The sequence below is a fragment of the Pipistrellus hanaki genome, assembly GCF_964339955.1.
Source record: "Pipistrellus hanaki genome assembly, chromosome: 2".
NCBI lineage: Eukaryota > Metazoa > Chordata > Mammalia > Chiroptera > Vespertilionidae > Pipistrellus > Pipistrellus hanaki.
The window spans coordinates 173,261,110-173,283,204 of NC_140504.1; the positions used below are offsets into that span (position 1 = coordinate 173,261,110).

The 22,095-nt window shown below is 48.9% G+C and overlaps 2 protein-coding genes across 5 annotated transcripts in view; both read left to right on the forward strand.

Annotated features, from left to right (window-relative positions):
• Nucleotides 1–22,095, forward strand: part of ST3GAL3 (ST3 beta-galactoside alpha-2,3-sialyltransferase 3) — a 168,541-nt gene that overhangs the window by 106,142 nt on the left and 40,304 nt on the right. The gene's annotated exons all lie outside the window — the stretch shown is intronic.
• LOC311617706 (S-phase kinase-associated protein 1-like) lies at nt 11,979–12,845 on the forward strand. The gene has a single exon (XM_084874354.1). The coding sequence runs from the start codon at nt 12,097–12,099 to the stop codon at nt 12,586–12,588; it is 492 nt and encodes a 163-aa protein (XP_084730480.1). The 5' UTR covers nt 11,979–12,096; the 3' UTR covers nt 12,589–12,845.

Below are 22,095 nucleotides of genomic sequence, written 5' to 3' on the forward strand. Positions count from 1 at the left end.
CTGTCCTTCCATACCGGGAGCAAAGTGAGCCCCCACCCCACCCCTGCGTGCAGAACGCTTGCTATAGTTGCTTTCTCCGCTTCCTCACATCCTGCTAATGCTTCATCTCTGTTGTCTAGCTTCCTCTCGCACTGTTCCCTCCCTGCAGTGCTCTAGTCCAGGGCACCAAAAGACTACCTGACAAATGCAGTGGATAGACTTTCTCCTTTTTATTTTGACGTCTCTGAGCATGTGACAGTAATGATCTCTTCCTCCATTTTGAGCATTTGAAACACACCTCATGAATTTTTTAAAAAAATATATTTTATTTTTTTTTACAGAGAGGAAGGGAAAGGGACAGAGAGTTAGAAACATCGATGAGAGAGATACATCGACCAGCTGCCTCCTGCACACCCCCTAACGGGGATGTGCCCACAACCAATGTACATGCCCTTGACCGGGAACCCGGGACCCTTCAGTCCGCAGACCGACGCTCTATCCACTGAGCCAAACCGGTTCGGCCTCATGAATTTTTTGCCCAAACTCCTTTCCAGTTCTACTACTTCTCTGGTGGTTCCTTTTCAGTCTCTTTTGCAAACAATCTCCTTCTTCTGTGCCCACCCTGAGCTGTTGATGTCTGCCAGGGTTCACTATGGCTCCCTTCTCACTCCACTGCTGCAGCTAACACGTGTGCTGATGACTCCCACGTCTGTTTGAGCCCAAATCTCTCCTGATCTGTAGACTCAAATACCAAACTTCCTGCTGGACAGCTCCACTGGATGACTCCCCAACATTTCAAAATTAGTATCGCCAACTCATCGAATTTTCAGTAAATCAGATTAGTCCAAGCACGTAACCTATTTCAGTGGATGACGCCACTATCCACTCTGTCACCTACGCCAAAAATCTGAGAGTCGTTCTTTCTCCTTCCTTTCTCAAGCAAGTATCTAATTAGTCATTGAGTGCTGTCACGTCTACCCTCTATCTCTTCTCCGAGGTCAGTCCCTTCCCCGATTCCTCAACCTCTGATTCCTCAACCTCTCCCGGAACTTGGACCTGAAGATCCAGAAACCTAGATCTTCATTCTCTTTACTGACTCCTCCTTATCACTGTTTAATCATACTCAAGTTTCTCCCGTTCCTTAAGTTGACACATCAATTCTACTCTCATATAAACCTAGTAATAATAGCTACCCTGTCATTCATTCAACATACCTTTTTTAAATATGTTTTTATTGATTTTAGAGAAAGAGAGGAAGAGAGAGAGAAACATCAATGGGAGAGAACCACTGGTCCACTGCCTCCTGCATGCCCCCTACTGGGGATCAAGCCTGCAGGCTGGGCATCTGCCCTGACCAGGAATTAAACCAGTGACCTCTGGGTGCATGGGATGACACTCAACCAACTGAGGCCACACTGGCTGGGGCTCATTCAACATCCTATTTAATAAAAGCCTAATATGCAAATTGTCCTCTTGGCCGGGAGGTTGACCAGAAGTTCGACCACTCACTATGATGTGCACTGACCACAAGGAGGTGGCGCGGAACATGGCGGGTGTCAGTGATGCAGTGCTGGCAGTGGGCGACAGGAGGCGCTGCTGGCCCCGATGAGAGTGGGACCGCGGCGGGATGGTGGAGCAGGTGAGCGGGTGGCACCAGACCAAGGTGGGTGCGAGCAGGGCCTGATGACTCAGGCGGAGTGGGGTGCACAGGGATCCAGGGGCCCAGGTGCTGCCCAGGGGTCAGCTGGGACCTGCCCCTCCACGCCAGACGCTCGCACTTCGATTGCTGGCCAGGCCCAGGGACCGCATCTGGGCGTGAGTTTCGTGCACCAAGCCTCTAGTATCTTCATTGAGCACCTACTATGTGCTAGGCCGTTTTTTAGGGCTAGGTGGCCCAACATTGTTTAAGATGCATTGTATACAAAGATAGCCTGTGCGTATAAAATGTCAGTTTTATAGAGCACTGACTGTGTGCCAATCACTGTGCTCAACACCATAAGTTCATTATCTCATTCAGTCTTTTCAACAGCCTTGTGGAGTCAGCGTTGTTATGCCCCACTGTACGGATGAAAAGGGAGCTGTAATCTCCCAAGGTCAGAGTAGCACAGAACCAGGACTCAGACCCACCAGTCCCACTTCGTGTCCTGCGCCAGGCTCTGAACCGTGAGCCTACAGGGGAATGCAGATCCCTTTTGCTCGGAGAACATTTTAAATATTTTCAGTAGGCACCCCCTAAAGTGAAATCCGGGGGTGCTGGGCCTTCCCAGGAAGACCAGAGAGCCCCTCTCTGCAGTGTTCAGGGCTGACAGCCCTGTGTGGGCCAGACAGACCAAGTGCGTCCTGACCTTGGCCTGGACTTCAACTTGAAACAGGAGGAATGGCCATCTGTGTCCTCTTGATTTCTGAGCCATCAATTTTTTTTTTTCATGTGTTCCTCACTGTTAGTTGTTCTGACCTCTTCCGGGAACTGATCCATGCTCTGCTTTTAAATTAACTTCACTTGTTGTCTCAGCCTCCCTCTTCTGCCTCCCCCACCACTCCAGGAATGCAGCCCCGAGTACCTGATGGTTTTATACCCCATCGTCTTCCTCTTCGCTCTGTGCTCCAGCCCTCCTGGGCGGGTCTGCAGTGGGTGGCCAGAAGCTGTGTTTTCTTGGAACAAATCTTCCCTCGATGACTAGGGACCCACACGTTTTTGCACAGGTAGATACTGCAGGCCTCCTGTTGGTTTTTTCCTGGTTATAAACTCGCCTGCTACTGGCGAAGTGCGAGACCTCAGGGTGCTAACCGCCCCTGATGGTGTATCTGTTCTCCTGCCCCAGTTCAGGGCCTGAGGAGCTATGTCTAGTCCTTTCTCTACTTTTCCTGAAGGTGAGCACTAGGCATACCTTGGGAAAATTCCCCTGCAGGGCACCTATCAGGTGGGAGCCTGTTATGTGCTGTGAAATCAAAAGTAATGTGAGCTGGTCTGATTTTTGAGACATTGATACTAAAGTTTTAGAAATGTCTAAAGCAAGTAGAGAAAGTAAACGTATGTCCATTGACCCTAATAATTAAAAAATAAAATGTTGGCCGAAACAGGTTTGGCTCAGTGGCTAGAGCGTTGGTCTGCGGACTGAAAGGTCCCAGGTTCGATTCTGGTCAAGGGCATGTACATTGGTTGCGGGCGCATCCCCGGTAGAGGGTGTGCAGGGGCCAGCTTGATATTTCAGGCTCTCTATCCCTCTCTCTTCCTCTCTGTAAAAAAAAAAAAAAAAAAAAAATCAATAAAAATAAAATGTTATGTTTTAATTTTTCTGGTGATTTATTTTTTTATACTTTTATGAAAGTATCACTCTGTGACAGAGTTGAAATTTAAAAACCCAAACAAACTGTCCCTTCTTCACAGATTGTGTGATACGCATCGGGCTGCGCAGGCTTTGGGTTGGCTTAACCTCTCCCGACCTCCCTCTCCTGGTGTGCACTTGGGGTTAGGGAGGCAGCGCATGGACACACACACACACACACACACATACCCCCCACCCCCCAGGCATCGTGCTCTGGAAGCGGTGAGGGCAGAGGAGGCCCTTAGTGGGAAGGGCGATAGGAGATTGATCAGGGGAACTCCTGGTGCAGGTGATGTCTGAGCTGTGCCGGAAGGATGGGACTTCGGTAGCAAGGTTAGACACTTGGCAAAGGGGGGGTGGGGGGAGAGAAGGTGGGGGCAGTTTCTTGCCTTGCAGACACAGCTCCAGGCACTATAAGAAGCGGGAACCGCAGACGTGCTTAGAGCTGAGCACGGTCTCTGATGGAAGCAGGCAGTCAGGCTGCATTCCTGTGGTATTTGAAGATTGATCTTGTCAGATTAGCAGCTTTGCTTTTCTTGGTTCAGGTACAAGATCCCCACGTGGGGAGCTCTGCTGCTGGGGAAGAGCGAGAGCTGAGGAAAGCAGGGAACGTGATCCTGGCCCTCCTCCCAGTCTGCGGAGGCTCCAGGCCAGGATCCGCCCTGCAGCGGCTCCTCAGTGAGGGAGCGCCCGCCCGAGTCTGAGCTCCGCTCACACAGCTCCAGAGCCAGGCGGGAGCGCTGCAGGGAGGAGGCTGCTGGCATCTGGGGACGTGGTCCTGCTCTCTCTGCGCTGTCTGCACAGGGGCTGGGGAGGGGGGCCACAGCTGCAGAGAGGGTGCCTCCCCCTGTAAACAGCCAGAGCTGCAGGAGAGCAGCAGGCTGCAGCCTCACCTCTCCGAGCTGCAGGCAGGACAGCAGTCCTCGCCCGCCTCCTGCCACCTGCGCTTTTGCTCCCTGCTCCCATTCCATTCATGGGATCATGAATTACTCGTAGGCAAAAGAAGGAGCCAGAGGGAAGCCATGGCCCCACCTAGAAACCTGAGTCGGGGAATCTCTCAGGAGAGAGGTCTGGCTGGAGGGGGGAAATTGGAGATAACCCTTGTGGGAACCTCAGAGGATGGATGAGCTCGTCCAGGGTGAGGTGGAGTGCCATGGGCGACGTGGCCCCCGCTCTTGGGAGACCCTGAAGGGGGAAATGCAGGCCTGACCGCCGGCAGCATGACAGAGGCCGGCCTGCGGACAGCTGGCCGGTGACATCTCTGTGCCTCTTGTGTTGGGATCGACCCCTTCTCCCTTTCCCAGTTCTGTGGGCTTAGCCGGGGAAGTTTTCCGTAAGCTTGAGAACACAGTCTGAAAACAGATGGCTGGCAGACACGAAAGGACACCTTGCACTCTTGCTCGGCCCCTGAAGAAAGAGTGTCTAGGCCGGAGGCCAGCTGTAGCGCTTGCTCCAAGAAGCAGGCCCCCCGCGGAGCGAGATCCCCCCCAAATGGGCCAAGGCATGTGCACGGGACTCAGAATCAGCCCTGCGGGGCCTGGTCAGAGATGGTTCTGTGCCCGCTGTCCCCACTGGCCTTGCTCCCACATGTCCGTGGGCGGCTGTGATCAGCGAGGTTCCAGCCAGATAAAGGGCTGTCTCCACCTCACTCCCCATCTCCCCCATCCACCCCCCTGCACACCCTCAGGACAAGCCAGAGGGATTAAGGGCGGGACTTTGTTCGGCTCTCTGTTTGTCCTTAGAACCCTTTGTGCCCTCTCTGAAGCCACTGCCCACACACCTGCGCCTTTGTCTTCCATGCACAGGTGCCCCTGACATCCAGGTCCCTTCCCCCACGACGGGCCTGTCTCCCCTCCTCCCTACGCCTGAGGGAGGATACAGTGAGAATGAGCACTGCTTTGATTCCTTTCTCCTGGCGGAGAGAATCCTTCCTCAGAGGCAGTGACCTTGTGAACGTAGGGTGTAGCCAGCTCTGCTGTAGCCTAGTATTCCCGAGTAGGATGAAGAGCTGTACACGCAGCAGCAGGGCGGCGCACAGCAGACCATGCCCCCGTGCTGGCGGCTGCGGGGAAAGACTGCTCATCCCAGGGACTTGGCCCTTGACCCAGCCCTGTCTCCAGTGGGCTCCGGCAAAGACACTGACCCTCATGGAGATGCAGTCCTTTGCAGCATAATCCACTCAGATTATTGGGAGGAAGCTGAGAGTTCAGGGGCTGCAGCCTGGCCAGGGAGAGCTGATATAAGGTGCAGGCTCAGGAGTGAGCCTGGCTCCATCCCCCTCTGTCCGGCACTCACTCAGGAGCTCCCTGGAGGAGCGTTTGCTGAAGGGAGAGAGGCAGGACTGGCCCTTCCTGCCCTGCATCTGGATCCCAGGGCTGTCCTGACTGAGCAGCAGGTCTCGTCACTATCCAGCCTTGAGCCCTTTTCAGGAAGGACTTGGGAGTTGGATGCAGAGAGAGGAAGATAGGAAGCCAGGTTACAAGGCTCCAGCCATTGTGTTCCCTCCAGCAGGAGGCTGTTTTCTTTAAAAAAATAAAATAAAATAAAAAAATATATATGTTATTATTGATTTCAGAGAAAGATAGAAACATCAGTGATGAGAGAGAGCCCTCAATCAGCTGCCTCCTGCACAGCCCACACTGGGGATTGAGCCTGCAGCCAGCCATGTGCCCTGACCCGGAATCAAACAGTAACCTCCTGGTTCATCGGTCGTCGCTCAACCACTGAGCTACCCAAGCTGGGCGAGGCTCTTCATTTTCTTTGCAGGCCCTGTCTGGGCTAATGACTGGCTACCTGTCAGCCCTTTCCTGAGGCTGGCGTGGATCTCAGCAAGTGGCGTGCTTTGTGGCCGGGGCAGAAGCGGTCCAGCCCACTCAGACAGCCATTGCTTGGTGCTGGGGTGAAGCTGGTCAGGGGGGGTCGAGAGGGGCTTCTCTGCCTCCTGACTTCACCACTGGGTCAGGGATCCCGGAGGTCGAGGCCTCGCCAGTGTGCACGCCAGGCTCACAGCGCCTCTTCACGCCATCTCAGCAGAGACTGAGTGGGTGGGACTCGCCTTCCGCACTCTGGGCAGGTGGAGGAGCTGGGTTTTGGAGTCGGGTGCATTCACCTGGGTTTGAACCCCAGCTCTGCCACTTAGCTACCGAGTGGCCTGGGACAGGCTCCTTAGTGCTGCCCGGCTCCAGCTTCCCCTCCTGCAGCGTGGGAGTGACAGTCCCTCTTCGTGGTGGCCGTGGGGGCTCCACCAGCCGCCGGCCCGGGGCCCGGGGCCCGGTGCTGACCCGCGGTGATGCCGGGCCGCGGCGGTGCCTGCTGCCGCCGTCCTGTCTCCTCACACCCTGGCGGCCTCCGCTCTTATCGAGACCTTCTGGTATGCGTGTGTCTTGACGGGAGCCGTCAGGACTTGTGTCGACGGTGCTTACAAACCCCGGTGATTGGCGTTTGTTGATACAGGAATGCCTCCTCGTTATCGGGAAGTGTGACTTTTGGAAAATGCAGCCACACAGCGTGCAACCGATATCTTGCAATTTAGTTAAAAAAAAAAAAAAGGCTTCTGACCACCCGGCAGAGCTGCAGAGAACTGATGCCTCCCAGTGCCCTGGCCGCTGGGTGGCCTTGCCCTGCAGCCCACGGTCGTTGGCACCCGTGTGCTGTGCACAGGCTGCTTCCCAGCCTGGAACGCTCACCTCCCAACTCCCTGCCCGCGGACCCGCTGCCTCTGCTTGAACGGCAGCTCACATGGCACCTGGCACAGGCAGGGCCGTCTCTGGTCAAAGAGCTGCTGTGGCAGGCCCCCCCTCAGAAGGGGCCAGGGCGGGGCACGCACTGGACTTCGGGGGCACAGTGCATGAGCTACTTGGAGCGCCCCTCCTCGCAGTCTCCACATTTCAGCTCCAACTCAGATGTCCCTCCTCCGAGGAGCTTCTCCACGGGTCCCGGGCAGAGATGGACTCGGGGCTCCCTCATCTCTCTGTGCATCTCTGTCAGGAACACTTCCCACGTTGCATCGTGGCTCCCTCCTGAGACCTCCACTTACCCTTGTCTAATTCTCACCTTTAATTTGCTCCGTGTCCCTTTACTGAGAATGAACTAGGACAGCTCCCACGTCCCCTGCCTTTGTCTGTCCTGCCAGCACGGCTGTCACAGCAGCCTGGGCTTGGAGAGGGAAATACAAGTGAGGCATCCGCTGACCTCGTGCTACCCCCAGGCCCACCCTGCCGCTCGGCCCACCTGGCCGGGCTTCCTTCCCAGCGGCCGAACCCCCAGCATCAGCGATGGGAAGAGTCTGACGGGTTCTAAGAGGTTAGTAAATTCTACATAACTTTCCTGTGGGAGCTTTCAGTTTGATGGGCTCCTTCGGTTAGCTCAGATAATTAGGAATTGCATATCTGTCCACTTGTTCAGTGCCTTTTTATTAAATGCCTGTGTTGGACCCTGGGGAAATGGTTTTGAAAAATGTAGGCACGGTGCCAGATCACCATCTGGGGGGTGTAAACTGAATTTGTCCCTCTGGGTCCTAGTGATGTTCAGACCAAGTGGAAAAGGGAGACGCCTGACTGAGGGTCCCCACCCCGGGCCCCGGGGTGGCCATCGCGCGCTCCGGGGCCGGGTAAGCGTCACTCAGGAGCTCTGTGGGCCGTGGCGGGACCGGGAGGGGGACAGCCCGGGGGCCCCAGAGAAACTGAGTAGCTTTCATGGAGCAGGGTTACAGAGAGACAGAAAGGACATCTGAAAAGACTCTGAGCAAGACTCCCTGGCATGTTCCCCCAAGTCAAGCCCGAACAAAAGGCTGTTGATGGCATGTCTTCCGCACAGTCACGGAAAGCTCTAGACCAAGGGTGAGCCGGTTCTGCTCCTGCCGTTCAGAGGCCGTAAAGAATGGAGAATGGCTCGGCGAAATCATGGCTTCGTCACTGAGCCAGCCTCCGCGCCAGAAGCGAGCACGTCCGCACGGCCTGTGATCTCAATCCCTGTGTCCCTGCGGGGGCTCCCATGTGGCCGAGAGTGCCCGCGGGCATGGGACAAAGCCTCCCACACCCTCCACCTCCGCGGGGGCCAGAACCAGGCCTCGCAGAGCCCCATTTAGACCTTGCCCGGGGTGACTGCCTGCCCCACTCCTGACCCCAAGGGACCCAAGTTAGCTTCTGCCCCTGCCCCTCCCCCTGAACACTCCCACCCTGCCAAGCCTTTTCCAGAGCTTTTGGGGGACTGTGATAAGTAACAGTTGCTGCATCCCTACCCCCCCCCCCCCCAATCCCCAACTCCAGGGGCTGAGAGGATGAGAAAGACAAGCAGAACTTGTGATGAGTGCGGGAACAGAGCGAGCCAGGACCTATGCACACCAGCTTAGGGGCCCTGACCAAACTGAGGCAGGAAAGGCTTCCCAGAGGAGGTGCTGCTGTGCGGGCTGTCGGGAGACAGGTGGAAACTGCCGAGCAGAGAACCCAGGACAGGCAGGCCCACCGCGGGAGGGAGACACACTGGCAAGCCGCCTGGGCTGTCTCGAGTGGAGGGCTGGGCTGGGACAGGACGAGGCCGTGAAGGCCATGCCGAGGAGTTTGCTGTTTTCTGTTATTTCCCTTTACAGTTGCTATTCAGTGTTGCCTTCTGTTAGCTTCAGGTGTTTAACACAGTGTTTAGACATTTATGTAATTTTTAAAAATATATATTTTATTGATTTTTTTTTTTTTTTTTTTTTTTTTTTTACAGAGAGACAGAGAGAGGGATAGAGAGCTAGAAACATCGATGAGAGAGAAACATCGACCAGCTGCCTCTTGCACTCCCCCCACCGGGGATGTGCCCGCAACCAAGGTACATGCCCTTGACTGGAATCAGACCCGGGACCTTTCAGTCCGCAGGCCGACGCTCTATCCACTGAGCCAAACCGGTTTTGGCGACATTTATGTAATTTAGGAAGCGATTCCCCCATAAGATCTCACCCACCCACCTGGCGCCGTACGTAGTCACTACAGAATTATTGACTATATTCCCTCTGCTGCACTCTACATCCTGTGACTATTTTATAAAAACTCTTTGTTATGAGGTCAAAGCTTTAGAAATTTCATTAAGGTCATTACCTGAAGTGGAGGAGAGGGTTAGAGGAGGTGGCACTGGGGAGGGGGCTGCTGGGAGGCAGTGAACTGGCAAGAGGGGCGTGGAGAGATGTTGGGGAAGGAGAAAGGACATTGGGTGGCTGGTGTAGGGATGAGTGAGAGGGAGGGCTACAAACAGATCCCCAGGTTCTGTCTCACACAGTTGGGTAGATAGATGGCTGAACCACTTCCTAACCTACCGTGTTTCCCCGAAAATAAGACATCTTCCGAAAATAAGAACTACTTACAGGTTTCCTTCTGAGTGAAATATAAGGCATCCCCCCGAAAATAAGACCCCCCCCAGGCTAAACATGAGAGATTTGGTCCACTGATTCTGAAAGAAATGGAGTCACAAGAAATTCACCAGGAAATTCAGGAATTGGATTGTTATGATGATGTCCCAGAAGATGATGACATGATTGTCATTGAATAAATGAGTACATTCTTGATACTGGAGGTTTCACAGTTTGTCTGGTTTGTGTTGACAACTACCGTACTACCATACCGTATACAGGTAATAAATTTCCTTTATTTTCATTTAACAATAAATGTGTACCGTATTCTTCTTCATGGAAAAATAAGACATCCCCTGAAAATAAGACCTAGCGCATCTTTGGGAGCAAAAATTAATATAAGACACTGTCTTATTTTCAGGGAAACAGGGTAGAGAACAAAGGGGCCGGCAAGTTTGGGGGAGGTGTTGAGTTCATTTGGGGAAATGCTGACCTTGAAGTTGCTGTGGAGCGTCCGTAGAGAGGTGAGCACCCGTGTCCTTTTAATTTTGTTTCCTAATTTCTTTCTGTCATAAACAACACTGCTCTAAATAATACTCATGTAAATAAGTCATTATGAAGTTCCCTGACAATTTCCTCATGGAGCTGGCATAGCGAAACAAAATGTTTTCTCGATACTGCCTTGGCTTGTTGTATCTATCCCTCTTTATCACCAGACATCTCAACTTGAAATGTATTTGCCTAAACTTCCTTCCCACTCCTTTCCCCTATCATTTATCTTATAAGCATTTCCATAGAGTGGGTACCATGCTAGGTACTAAGGATGCAGAGTTGTACATCATTTTACCCTAGAACTTCCGTCTGGAAGGGTGTCAGACACAAACACAAAATTGTCACACAGACTGTTGATGTCGCGGCAGCTGAAAGTATAGGATGCTGCGAGTACACAGAAAGAAGGCACCAAATTAAACTGAGGAGATCAGAGGAAGCTTTTGCTTTTCTAAGGAGGACTTTTCTAAGGAGGATTCCTCCTCTGTCATTATTGACAGTACCTCTTGATCTTTCCTTGTAAATATTTGCTTCTGGCATTGAAAAGCCAGAGATGATCCTCCCATTGGTTCATTGATAAGTGATGTCTCACCATCATTCAGGTGAAAACTTTTTTTTTTTCTTTTTCTGTTTTGGTTTTGTGTTTAGCCAGGGTAGGTGCTACAGGTGTCAATGGATGGGATAGATTATGTCAGTGGTTACTCAGTATATGTGATCTGTGGACCTGAAACGTTCAGGGGCCCCTCCAGGCCATACCCAGCCAGAGCCAAAGAGCCATGCCTTTTTCTGGTCTCCCGGCCTCTTCTGGAATCACTCCCTGTCTGCCCCACACCCCTGTATTCTCCCAGTACTGCCTGCTCGCCAAGACATCCAGGTAAGGGCATTGTCATGGTCCCCCGTCGGCAGCCTGGACAAAATGCGGGAAGTTCCTCTCCCTCCCGACTGTACTCCCGCGGCACTGGGAGCGTGTGTAGCCGAGAACGCCTTGAGAAGCCATCTTTATTGGGCGAAGTGGTTAGAGGAGGATTTTTGAAGGAAGCGGTATTTTATCCAAGTCTTAAAGATTTCATAGGAATTCGGCAGTTGAAAGATTTTAGGGCTGTTCTAGACAGAGGGACTGTATAAACTAAGAGCAGGAGAGCCACAGGATACTCGGAGAACTGCAAGCGTTTCACCATGTTTGGGGCACAGTGTCACGTCCCAGAATGCTGGGAGATAAGGCCTGGGACCCGTTTACAAGCCGCTCTAAAAGGATTTTTACTGTCGTCTAAAGAAAATCATTTGGGCAAAAAAAATGAAAATATATATTCCTTTATTAACTTTTGGTCGAGCATATTTTTGTATATTTTCAGAAAACAACTCTGAGACCATGTGGATTTTGGCAACAGAACGGGAAATTATTGACATGTTTCAGACAAGAGTCAAGAGAGTGACGTGATCAGATTTGCTCTTTGGAGAGACTGCTCTAACCTAATAATGGAAGATGAATTGGAGGAAGGAACTTGGAAACATGAAGGCCAGTGAGGAGACTGTTACAGTAACTGCTGAAGGCAGTCCCTTAGGGATGGAGAACAGAGACTGGGTAGCACATAGGAAATGCAACCAAAGTGTTCTCCCCAGAACATCTTGTGTGGCATTCTCCCCTCCACCACCACATCTACCCCCCGGGACAGGCGCCTGTCATCCCTCTAGGTGGTCAAACCTCGCACCTATTTTGCCTACTGAACTGATTTGATGATTAACTGGGTGAGGAAGGCTGGGCAGAGGGAAGCATCTTGGATGACTCCCAGGTTTCTGGCTTTAAAGATAGAAAATAGGCTGTAAGAGGCCTTGTTCTCCCCCTTTTTCGTCTGCTTCTGCTGACGCTGCTCCGCTCTCGTCAGCCTCCGGCCCGCTCTCTCCTGGAGACCGAGCACCATGCCTTCAATTAAATTGCAAAGTTCTGATGGAGAGATATTTGAAGTTGATGTTGAAATTGCCAAACAATCTGTGACTATCAAGACTATGTTAGAAGATTTGGGAATGGATGATGAAGGCGATGATGACCCAGTTCCTCTACCAAATGTTAATGCAGCAATATTAAAAAAGGTCATTCAGTGGTGCACCCACCACAAGGATGACCCTCCTCCTCCTGAGGATGATGAGAACAAAGAAAAGCGGACAGACGATATTCCTGTTTGGGACCAAGAATTTCTCAAAGTTGACCAAGGAACACTATTTGAACTAATTCTGGCTGCAAACTATTTAGACATCAAAGGTTTGCTTGATGTTACATGCAAGACTGTTGCCAATATGATCAAGGGGAAAACCCCTGAAGAGATTTGCAAGACCTTCAATATAAAAAATGACTTTACTGAAGAAGAGGAAGCCCAGGTACGCAAAGAGAACCAGTGGTGTGAAGAGAAGTGAAAAGTTGTGCCTGACACTGTAACACTGTAAGGATTGTTCCAAATACTAGTTGCACTGCTCTGTTTATAATTGTTAATATTAGGCAAACAGTAGACAAATGCAGCAGCAAATCAATTGTATTAGCAGAATATTGTCTTCATTGCATGTGTAGTTTGGGTACAGATTCCAAACCTGTGGCTGATCATTCTTCCAGTATGATCAAAAGTATCTTTTTTCTTTGCTCTGAATAAAACTGAATTGTGGGTTCTCTATAGAAAGTGGCATTTTGGGCTTTCCCTCTTTTTGCAAAGCGATTTCTGCCTAGTTTATTGTCTAGTTAACTTTAGTGACTTTTTGAAAGTTGGCGTTGTAAATAAAACAACTTGCAAAAGTTTTCTGGAAAAAAAAAAAAAAAAGATAGAAAATAAATAAATAAATAAATAAATAAATAAATAGGGATGCTGTTCATTGAGATTGGGAACCCAAAAAGAAGAGCAGTTGTTTCTGATTTTGTCAGAAAAGAGGAAAAGGCAGAGATTGTGAATTTGGTTGTGAATGTAATGATTTGAGATGCTGATAGAACACTGAAGGAGGGAGATGGAGCGATCACGAGCTTGTGTGAGCCTCGAGTCCAGGAAGAAAGCTTGGACACAGCTAGAGGCAGGCAGTGGGAGCTGTGAGCAAGCAGGGGAAGCTGTGGCAGTGGGTGAGGCAGGAGAGGGTAGGTGTGTAGACTGGATCCCAAACGGGCAGCTTATAAGCTAAATCCTTTTTTAGGGGTCGAGTCCATTATAGCCTGTCATAACCCTCCAATTCTTGTTGTCTAACATCTGGTCCAACCAATATTTATAGTATCTTCTTGGCTCTTGTAGGCATTTGAGGTTATACGTTTTAGAGGGAGAAGAAGAAAGCAGGAGAACCTAACTCTGGGGAATACCAACTCAAAAGGGATTCATAGGAGGAAAACAAACAAACAAACAAACAAAACAATGAAGGAGAATAGGAAAGAATGGCCAGAGAGATTGGAGGAAATCATGATAACAGTATTTTGTTCTCTTCAAAGTTATGGGAGGCAATGTAGGGACTATGTAATAAAGTATAAAATGTGGATTCCATTTGATGCAACAGTTCCACTTCTAAATATTTCACATGAGGAAATCATCGTATCTGTGCACGCAAGTTATTGTAATATGATGCTTGTTGCAGCATGTTTATAATGCAAAAAATTGGAAACAACACCAGTGTCTCCTAGTTGAGAATGATTAAGTAAGTGCTGCATGTCCACATGATGAAATAATATGTAGTCATTAAAAATGATGATGTCAGACTATATTTACTGACATGTCCCCACAATTTATTATTATTATTATTATTATTATTATTATTTTTTACTAATTTTTCAAGTGCAAGTTATGGAACAGGACATGTAATTCCGCTTAAGTGAAATGTCTAGCTATAGAAGGAAATGTATGTCGGGAAGCCTTCACACACAAATTTCCCAATAGCTAAATCTAGTAGAACTCGCTCCGGGGGTCTGTGCCTTTGACCTTTCTGTGGCTTATGACTTTCTTGGCTTCTGCTCCTTGTCGTCTTTCCCTGACCTTTGTCCCATAGGCTGGCAATTAGGACTGAAAAATGGCAGACTCAGTCCTGGGAGAATCCTTCAAAACTGGCAACTTGTGCGGATCCGAGGCACACCCAAAACTGGGCAGTCACTGGGCAGTTCTCTGGAAAGAAGCGGATATGGACCTTAGTCCCTTTGAGTCTACACGACTCTTCAGGAATGAAACCCTTCCCAGGGTCTCTGGGTACAGGTTTCCTCTCCTTACCCGCCTCCCACACCCTCTAGCAAAATTGCCCTGCTATCCCCTCTCTCCCATGCCTTCTGTTCAATCAAAGGGTTATTTTTAACAGTGTTGTGTATGGCATGCTTGAAATCCTGGCAAAACACCAGGACTTTGGAATAGACACCCGAGATAGAAATAGTCTCCCACAACCCCTCTCTTTTTAAAGTGTTTCCTTTTAAAGAGAGAAAACAAGTTGTCTAAACTGCGGGCAGCCCTGCCAGTACAGTCCCCTCACACTAGCACTGAGAAGCTGCTCCTGCTGCCGCTTTGGGACTTGCTTCAGCCCAGTGCGGGGGACGGTTCCTGCCCCTTTCCTGGGCTTGGTGGGCCTGGAATCCACGTGTCTCAGGATCACAGAGTACCTCGTCCATCCCCCATGCCCAACGGCCGGAGGCTCTTACCTTCCGGGAGCAGCCCATCCACTTCAAGATACTCGGTAACTGGAGGGTTTTAACTAAGAAACACCCAAATCTGCCTTTCTGTGGCTTGCACCTGTGGGCCTAGTTCCGCTGGCCTGAGACACAGAAAGTCTAGTCTCTCTTCTGTCAGATTTCAGAGAGTGGAAGCTGGTGATCATGTGCCTTCAAGTCCTCCTAGCCAGGCATCTCTGCTCTTGAAGGCCCTTTATTACTTTATTACTTGATTACTTTATTACTGTTCCTTCAGGAGGCGCCCGGAGTGTTCATGCTTGCTCAGAGGGGGCCTGCCTCACGGAAAGCATCAGGATAAGCTGTCCTCCCATTTTTAATGTTCCTCATGGTGACACTGCTTTAGTGGTCACGTCACATTGGCCATAAACCTGTTCTTGTCGTACTGTTGTCCAGTCCCCATCTCCTTCTCACTCAAGACTGTGATAGGATTTATGGGCCCAAAGCAGGCCTGCCCATGTAGCTGCCTATTCAGAGCTCTTTGGATCATCCGTGGATTTCCAACATAAGCTGTTTCTTTCCTCTCTGTTGATTTGATGATTAAGACATTCTATCCTTGTCCAAACAGTATACATAAAACAGAGACCAAGACAAGCCTAGAACTGACCTGGTAGGCGTGAGCAAAACTGTTCACCAGCTACCAAACTTGCAAACCATCCTGCGATTAGCCCCCATTGCTATTCCTCTCTCATACCTCTAAGATGTATTCTACACGCTCTTCAACGGTAGTATCTGAGAGCTTCATACACAGTTTCCTCCTTAAAATAAGCACCACTGACTTTGAAATCAGAAATCTCAGGTTTCAGACCTGGTTTTCCCCTTCTCACCTAGGACAAATCACTTCAACTCTTTGAATCTCGGTTTCTGCATCTGGAAATTAGGGAAAATACCCATCATGCTTATTTCAAATGGTTTTCACGAAGATGAAAGGATGACAGTATAATGAGAAACAGTAGGTAAGAGTAAGCTGATGACAATTCATAAACATTTATTGAAAACCAGAGTGCTTACAAATGCCTGGGGAGGGGGAGTCAGTGCTCAGGGAACTGGGACAAAGCAAAATAGGGCTTCCCCAGAGGGTCTTAAAGCAGGGTGAGAACAGTCGGCCTTTGCTAGTCGGGTCTGCTGTCAGGATACACACTGAGAGGGCTGTGAGGAGGCAAGGCAGACGGGACCTCAGAGTTTGGACCTAGAGGTGGAGATGGCCTTGGTGAGAGCTGTGTCTCTGCGGTGTGGGTGTGGAAGCCAGCTGACCTCCAGCTAAATCACAAGGTGAGGATCTGTGGTCGGTGCGTGTGGACTGCTCCCAGGGAGCGTGCCTGTGAAGGGAGAAGGAAGACAGGTTGGGAGCTCGGTGAGTGTGGCCATGAGGGTAAAGTGGGTGTCTGGATGGCCAGTGGGAAGGATCCTGTACCCGGCCAGGAAAAGTGGAGCTACAGAGAAGAACGCTGGCACAAATGATATTATAAACAGGGAGGGCAGGGGTTGGCTTTGGATCTCCAGGACACTTCTTCCATTTGACAGCAGGGTGCTGAGAGAGAAGCTTGAGAAGGGTGGCCGTGTTTGTAAGACCACTGTGGGCAGTGGAAGAGACCGCTCTCCAGGGCGGCCAAAGACTGCCAGGCAGCAGAGCAGGCCATGTGGGAGACAGGACTCTGCAGTGGCTCCAGCTCATGCACGGGTGTGAGTTTCCTCCAGCGGGCTTAGTCCTCCAGGTGTAGGGACAAGGATTCTGAAAGAAGTAACTCCAGACCGGAAATTCCACCCCAGATCAACCGTGCTTCCTAGAGGATTCATCTCTAGGAAACCGCTTCTGTTCCTAAAGTGAGGAGAAGGGTGCTGGGCGTTGGGGTAGAGATATGACTCAGGCCACTCCACAGGGAGCAGCCATGGCCAGACCCATTGCTGCTGGAGAGCAGCTGCCCACGGACAGTTCGTTCCCAGGAGCCTTGCGGCATGTGGAGACAGCAGTAGCCTGGTGGGTAGACCACTCTGGCTTCCCTGGGTTGAGGTGGCCAAGTCCTTGTCAGGTTGTATGCTGAATGTGGAAGGGCCCAGAACCCTGGTAGAGAGCCCTGGAGAGGGGCTAGGGAAGCAGTCAGGCCGAGTTGTGGCATAGCCCGTGAGACCAAGACAACACATGCCCGTGGGTGAGGGCTGCTGGAGCTGTGTCGGTGGAGTATACGCAAGAGGCTGGGGCAGGAGGCACAACAGTCCCTGGGCCCTTGCTACAAAGATCTGGTCTGAGGACAGTGCTTCTGAGTGCCTCACGTCATTCTGGAGCCTTCAGCTTCCTGAGCTAAAGCAAGGTGGCTCACCTCTAACCAGAGGGATCAGCTTCTGAGAGCAGGGCTCAGCCTGGCCCTGGGCTGAGGGAGTCCTGGGGGTGCTGTTGGCAGTTATTGGTAAGTCATCCACTACCTGACCTGGCACTCCCTCTGGGAGAAGGAGGGCACGGCTGATACCAAAAGTGGGAGGAGGGGAGGAAGTAGGGAATGGACAGTTATTGAGCAACGTGGTGCGCCACGAACTTTGCATGCTTATCTCATTTCATCTGTGAGGTAGAGGTGGTATTAGCCCTGTTTTTTATTCATTCATTAAACAAATATTTATTGAGTGCTCGCTAGGTGCCAGGTGCTGCTCTGTGTGCTGGAAATACAGCTGTGAGCAAAGCAGACAAACATCCCTCCCTGCCTTTGTGGAGCTCATAACTGAGAAGCCAGCCAAGCCCAGATATATAAATAAATTAGATAGTGTAGGAGACTGTAGGGAGTGCTAGAGAGAAAAATAAAGCAGGAATGGCGAATAGAAAGTTGGGGAGGGTAGCTGGAAAAGGTGACATTTAAATAAAAGCCTAAAGGAAGTTAGGGAGGGAGCAGGCTGATATAGAGGGGGGCGGGAGGGGAAGAGCCTTCCAGACAGGAGAAACAGCCAATGCAAAAGCTCTGAGGTAGGACCCACAAACAGAAAAGAAGCCTATTTTGCTACACAATAGTAAGAAATGCCAAAACCAGTTTGGCTCAGTGGATAGAGCGTCAGCCTGGGGACTGAAAGGTCCCAGGCTCGATTCAGTCAAGGGCATGTACCTTGGTTGCGGGCACATCCCCAGTGGGGGGTGTGCAGGAGGCAGCTGATCGATGATTCTCTCTCATCGATGTTTCTAACTATCCCTCTCTCTTTCTCTCTGCAAAAAAATCAATAAAATAAAAAAATAGTAAGAAATGAAATCAGAAAGTTAAGAGAAGTTTAAAGCACAAGGACATTGTAGTTCATTATAAGGATGGAAGATTTTGAGCAGAGGAGTAACAGGTGTTCAAGCATCCCTCTGGCTGCTTTGGTGAGAATAGACTGTTGTTTTGAGGCAGGGAGTCCAATAGGAGGCTTTTGTAATGATCCCTGAGGGAGGTGACAGTAACTTGGACCCCAGGGGAAGTGGTAGAGATGGTGGGTAAGATGTGGTCATGTCCAGGATATGTTCTGAAGGTAGAGCTGACGGGTTGCTGACATCTCAGAAGTGCGTATAAGAGAAAGAGAAGACTGTAGGCTCATTCAGAAATTTAGCCTGAGCATCTGGGGGAATAAGGTGCCACTTACCAAGAGGGAGAAATGATTGCAAGAAGAACAGGCTTTAGGGGGAGTATTAGGAACTCAAGTTGAAACGTGCATAGTTTAAACCTAGACGTCCACATGGAGATATTGAGAGAGAAGGCAGAGGACTGTGGGAGTCTGGCATTCAGCAGAGAAGTCCAGTCTATGGAGTGAATGAGTGTAGAAGGAGAAGAGTAGCAAGGACTGAGCCCTAGGGCAAACCCATATTTAATGGAGCAGGAGAGGAGAAAACGGCAAAGGAGGAAAACGTGGTATTCTGGAAACCAAATTAAGGACATATTTCAAGAGGAGTAATAATGTAATATGTCGCTGGTAGGTAGGGTGATCAATATAAGTTATCATCCAAACTTGACACTTTTGAGAGTAAAAGTGGACATTTTTAAAAATTGCTTCAGGATAAAACACATAAACCAACATCGTCCCAGGCAAATCAGAGTGTTGTGTGGTTGCTTTACTGATAAGTCAGTAAGAATTGGCCATTGGGGAATAATCGTGGGCCATAAAGAAAGAGTGAAATCTTACCTTTTGCAGTAGCATGGATGAACCTAGAAGGTTTTATACTAAGTGAAATAAGTCAGAGAAAGACAAATACCATATGATTTCACTTAAATGTGAAATCTAAAGAACAAAATAAATGAACAAACAAAACAGACTCATAGATACAGAGAACAGACTGATCATTGTCAGGGGGAAGGGGTGTTGGGGGACTGGGTGAAAAGTTGAAGGAATTGAGAAGTACAGATTGATAGTTATAGGGTAGTCATGGGGATGTAACGTACAGCCTAGGAAATACAGTCAATAATATTGTAATAACTATTATGGTGCCAGGTGCATACTGGAATATCAGGGGAACACTTTGTAAAGTATATGATTGTCTAACCACTATGCTGTACGCCTGAAACTAATACAGAATAATAGTGAATGTAAACTGTAATTGAAGAAAAAAAATATCTCTTGTTTTTCAGATAATCCATTTAAGAGCAGTTAAAGAACAGTATCTATGCTCTAGTCTTCCCAAACCAGCAGCATGTGGTAGGTGGGAAAATCATTTTGAGAGGGACACCATAGGAAATTTTCCCGGCAGCGAACACACACAATGCAGTGGGGAAAGTGAGACAGTAACTAAGGAAGGAGCGAAGGCTGTGCTGTCACTTTGTGGAGATACCCAAAAGTCTAACAAAGCACGTCATGATGAGTTGGCTCTCCTTTTCCAAGCACATAACTACACCATTGGATGCTCTTGCTTTCTGTTGCTATTGTGCTTTCCTCTATTTCTGTGTTTCCTTCTGTTAATTGCTCTAAGTTATTATACTAGACCATAAGATTGGTTTTAAAGCTTTCTCTGGCATATTCATAAAAAGAATGAGATGGGCCGAAACCGGTTTGGCTCAGTGGATAGAGGGTCGGTCTGCGGACTGAAAGGTCCCAGGTTCAATTCCAGTCAAGGGCACGTACCTTGGTTGTGGACATATCCCCAGGACACAGCTGATCGATGTTTCTCTTTCATCGATGTTTCTAACTCTCTATTCCTCTCTCTTCCTCTCTGTAAAAAAATTAAAAGGATATATATATATATATAAATTAAAAGGATATATATATATATATATGAATGAGATGGGGGTACCATGAGAAACTATTAACAATGTTTGATCAGGACTCTCTCATCTTGTCCCTTTCCATGTTTGTCATTTTATACAAAACACCTGTTCGTCTGATAATGTTTTATTTTTTTTGTTTTATTTTTTTTTAAAATATATTTTATTGATTTTACACAGAGAGGAATTGAGAGGGATAGAGAGTTAGAAACGTCGATGAGAGAGAAACACCGACCAGCTGCCTCTTGCCACCCCCCTACTGGGGATATGCCTGCAACCAAGGTACATGCCCTTGACCGGAATCGAGCCCGGGACCTTTCAGTCCGCAGGCCGACGCTCTATCCACTGAGCCAAACCGGTCCCGGCCGTCTGATAATGTTTTAAAAGATATTTTAAAGAAACAAGTTTCATTTCAGAATGAGGATAGTTGGATCCAACTGGATCATCCTCACTGTAGGGTTTGAATATAGAGAATATTTCATTAAAAAAAAAAAAAGGAATTGACCATTTAGCAACATGAAAATCTTTGGTGACCTTAAATGATTAATTTAGGAGTCAGAATGGATTTGTGAGAAATGGGAGAGGAGCAGTCAGCAATGGCAAGTGTGCATAACTCTTTCAAGGCGTGTTTCAGTAAAGAGAAATAAATGGATGGTGGCTGAATCGAGATGTTTAGATTATCATTGTATTATCTTTTCCAACTTTTCTGTGTGTCTGAATTTTTTTCATGTACGAAAGTGAAAAATTTAAAGCTTTAATGAAAAGGTGTGTTTAAAATGAGAAAAATAGCCAAAACCGGTTTGGCTCAGTGGTAGAGCGTCGGTCTGCAGACTGAAAGGTCCCGGTTCGATTCCGGTCAAGGGCATGTACATTGGTTGCGGGCACATCCCCGGTGGGGGGTGTGCAAGAGGCAGCTGGTTGATGTTTCTCTCTCATCGACATTTCTGGCTCTCTATCCCTCTCTCCTCCTCTCTGTAAAAAATCAATAAAATACATATTTTTTAAAATAAAATAAAATAAAATGAGAAAAATAACACATTTGCATTGTTAATGGAAAGGGATAAGGTCGTGGGAGCAAACGTTCACCTTAGTTTCAAATACAAGCAGTTTAAATAGAAAGGAAAGTAGCCAAAACCGGTTTGGCTCAGCGGATGGAGCGTCGGCCTGCTGACTGAAAGGTCCCAGGTTCGATTCCGGTCAAGGGCATGTACCTTGGTTGCGGGCACATCCCCAGTAGGGGGTGTACAAGAGGCAGCTGATCGATATTTCTCTCTCATCGATGTTTCTGGCTCTCTATCCCTCTCTCTTCCTCTCTGTAAAAAATCAATAAAATATATTTTTTTTAAAAATAGAAAGGAAAGTAGAGAATGGAGTCACAATGCAGGCAAGTGGTGGTGTGGAGCGTATGAAAGTTCTGTTCTGATTGTTTCAGTTATGTCAGTGCAGGGGTAAGCAAATCATCTATTGAGATAAGGAGGAGGAAGGAGGTGTTGGAAATGTGAAGAAAAAGGAGGCAGTATGAATAGTTTTCTAAGAGAATGGAGAATAACTGGGCTAATTAATATGGCACAATTTCCAGGTAGCATAAGGGCCTCACTCGAAATTTTTTTTTTAATTTCTTTATTGATTATGGTGTCACATAATTGTCCTCATCCCCCATTCCCATCCCAAACCCCTCCCCATGTATGCCCACCCCCTGTTGTCCATGACCTCTGGTTAGGCTTATATGCATGCACACAAGTCCTTTGGTTGATATCTCCCCTTTGCCCCTCCCCTCCCCTACCTTTCCTCTGAGGCCCGACAGTCTGATCGTTGCTTCTCTGTCTCCAGGTCTGTTTCTGTTCATCAATTTATGTTGTTCATTATTTCCCCTAGATGCATTAGATCATGTGATACAAGGAATTCCCTTATAAGGACCGAAACTGAGACAAGCCATAATGGTTATGCTGAGAGGCAAATGGATCAGTCTGTAGTGAGTTCCTTTCTGGGTCAACAGTTCTTTTGAGTCCCCACTTCATTGTCAAACAGTTCCTTATGTGTACATGTCAG

Excerpts from the sequence above, each read along its gene's own strand:
- LOC311617706 (XM_084874354.1), top strand. The coding sequence starts at position 12,097 with ATGCCTTCAATTAAATTGCAAAGTTCTGATGGAGAGATATTTGAAGTT.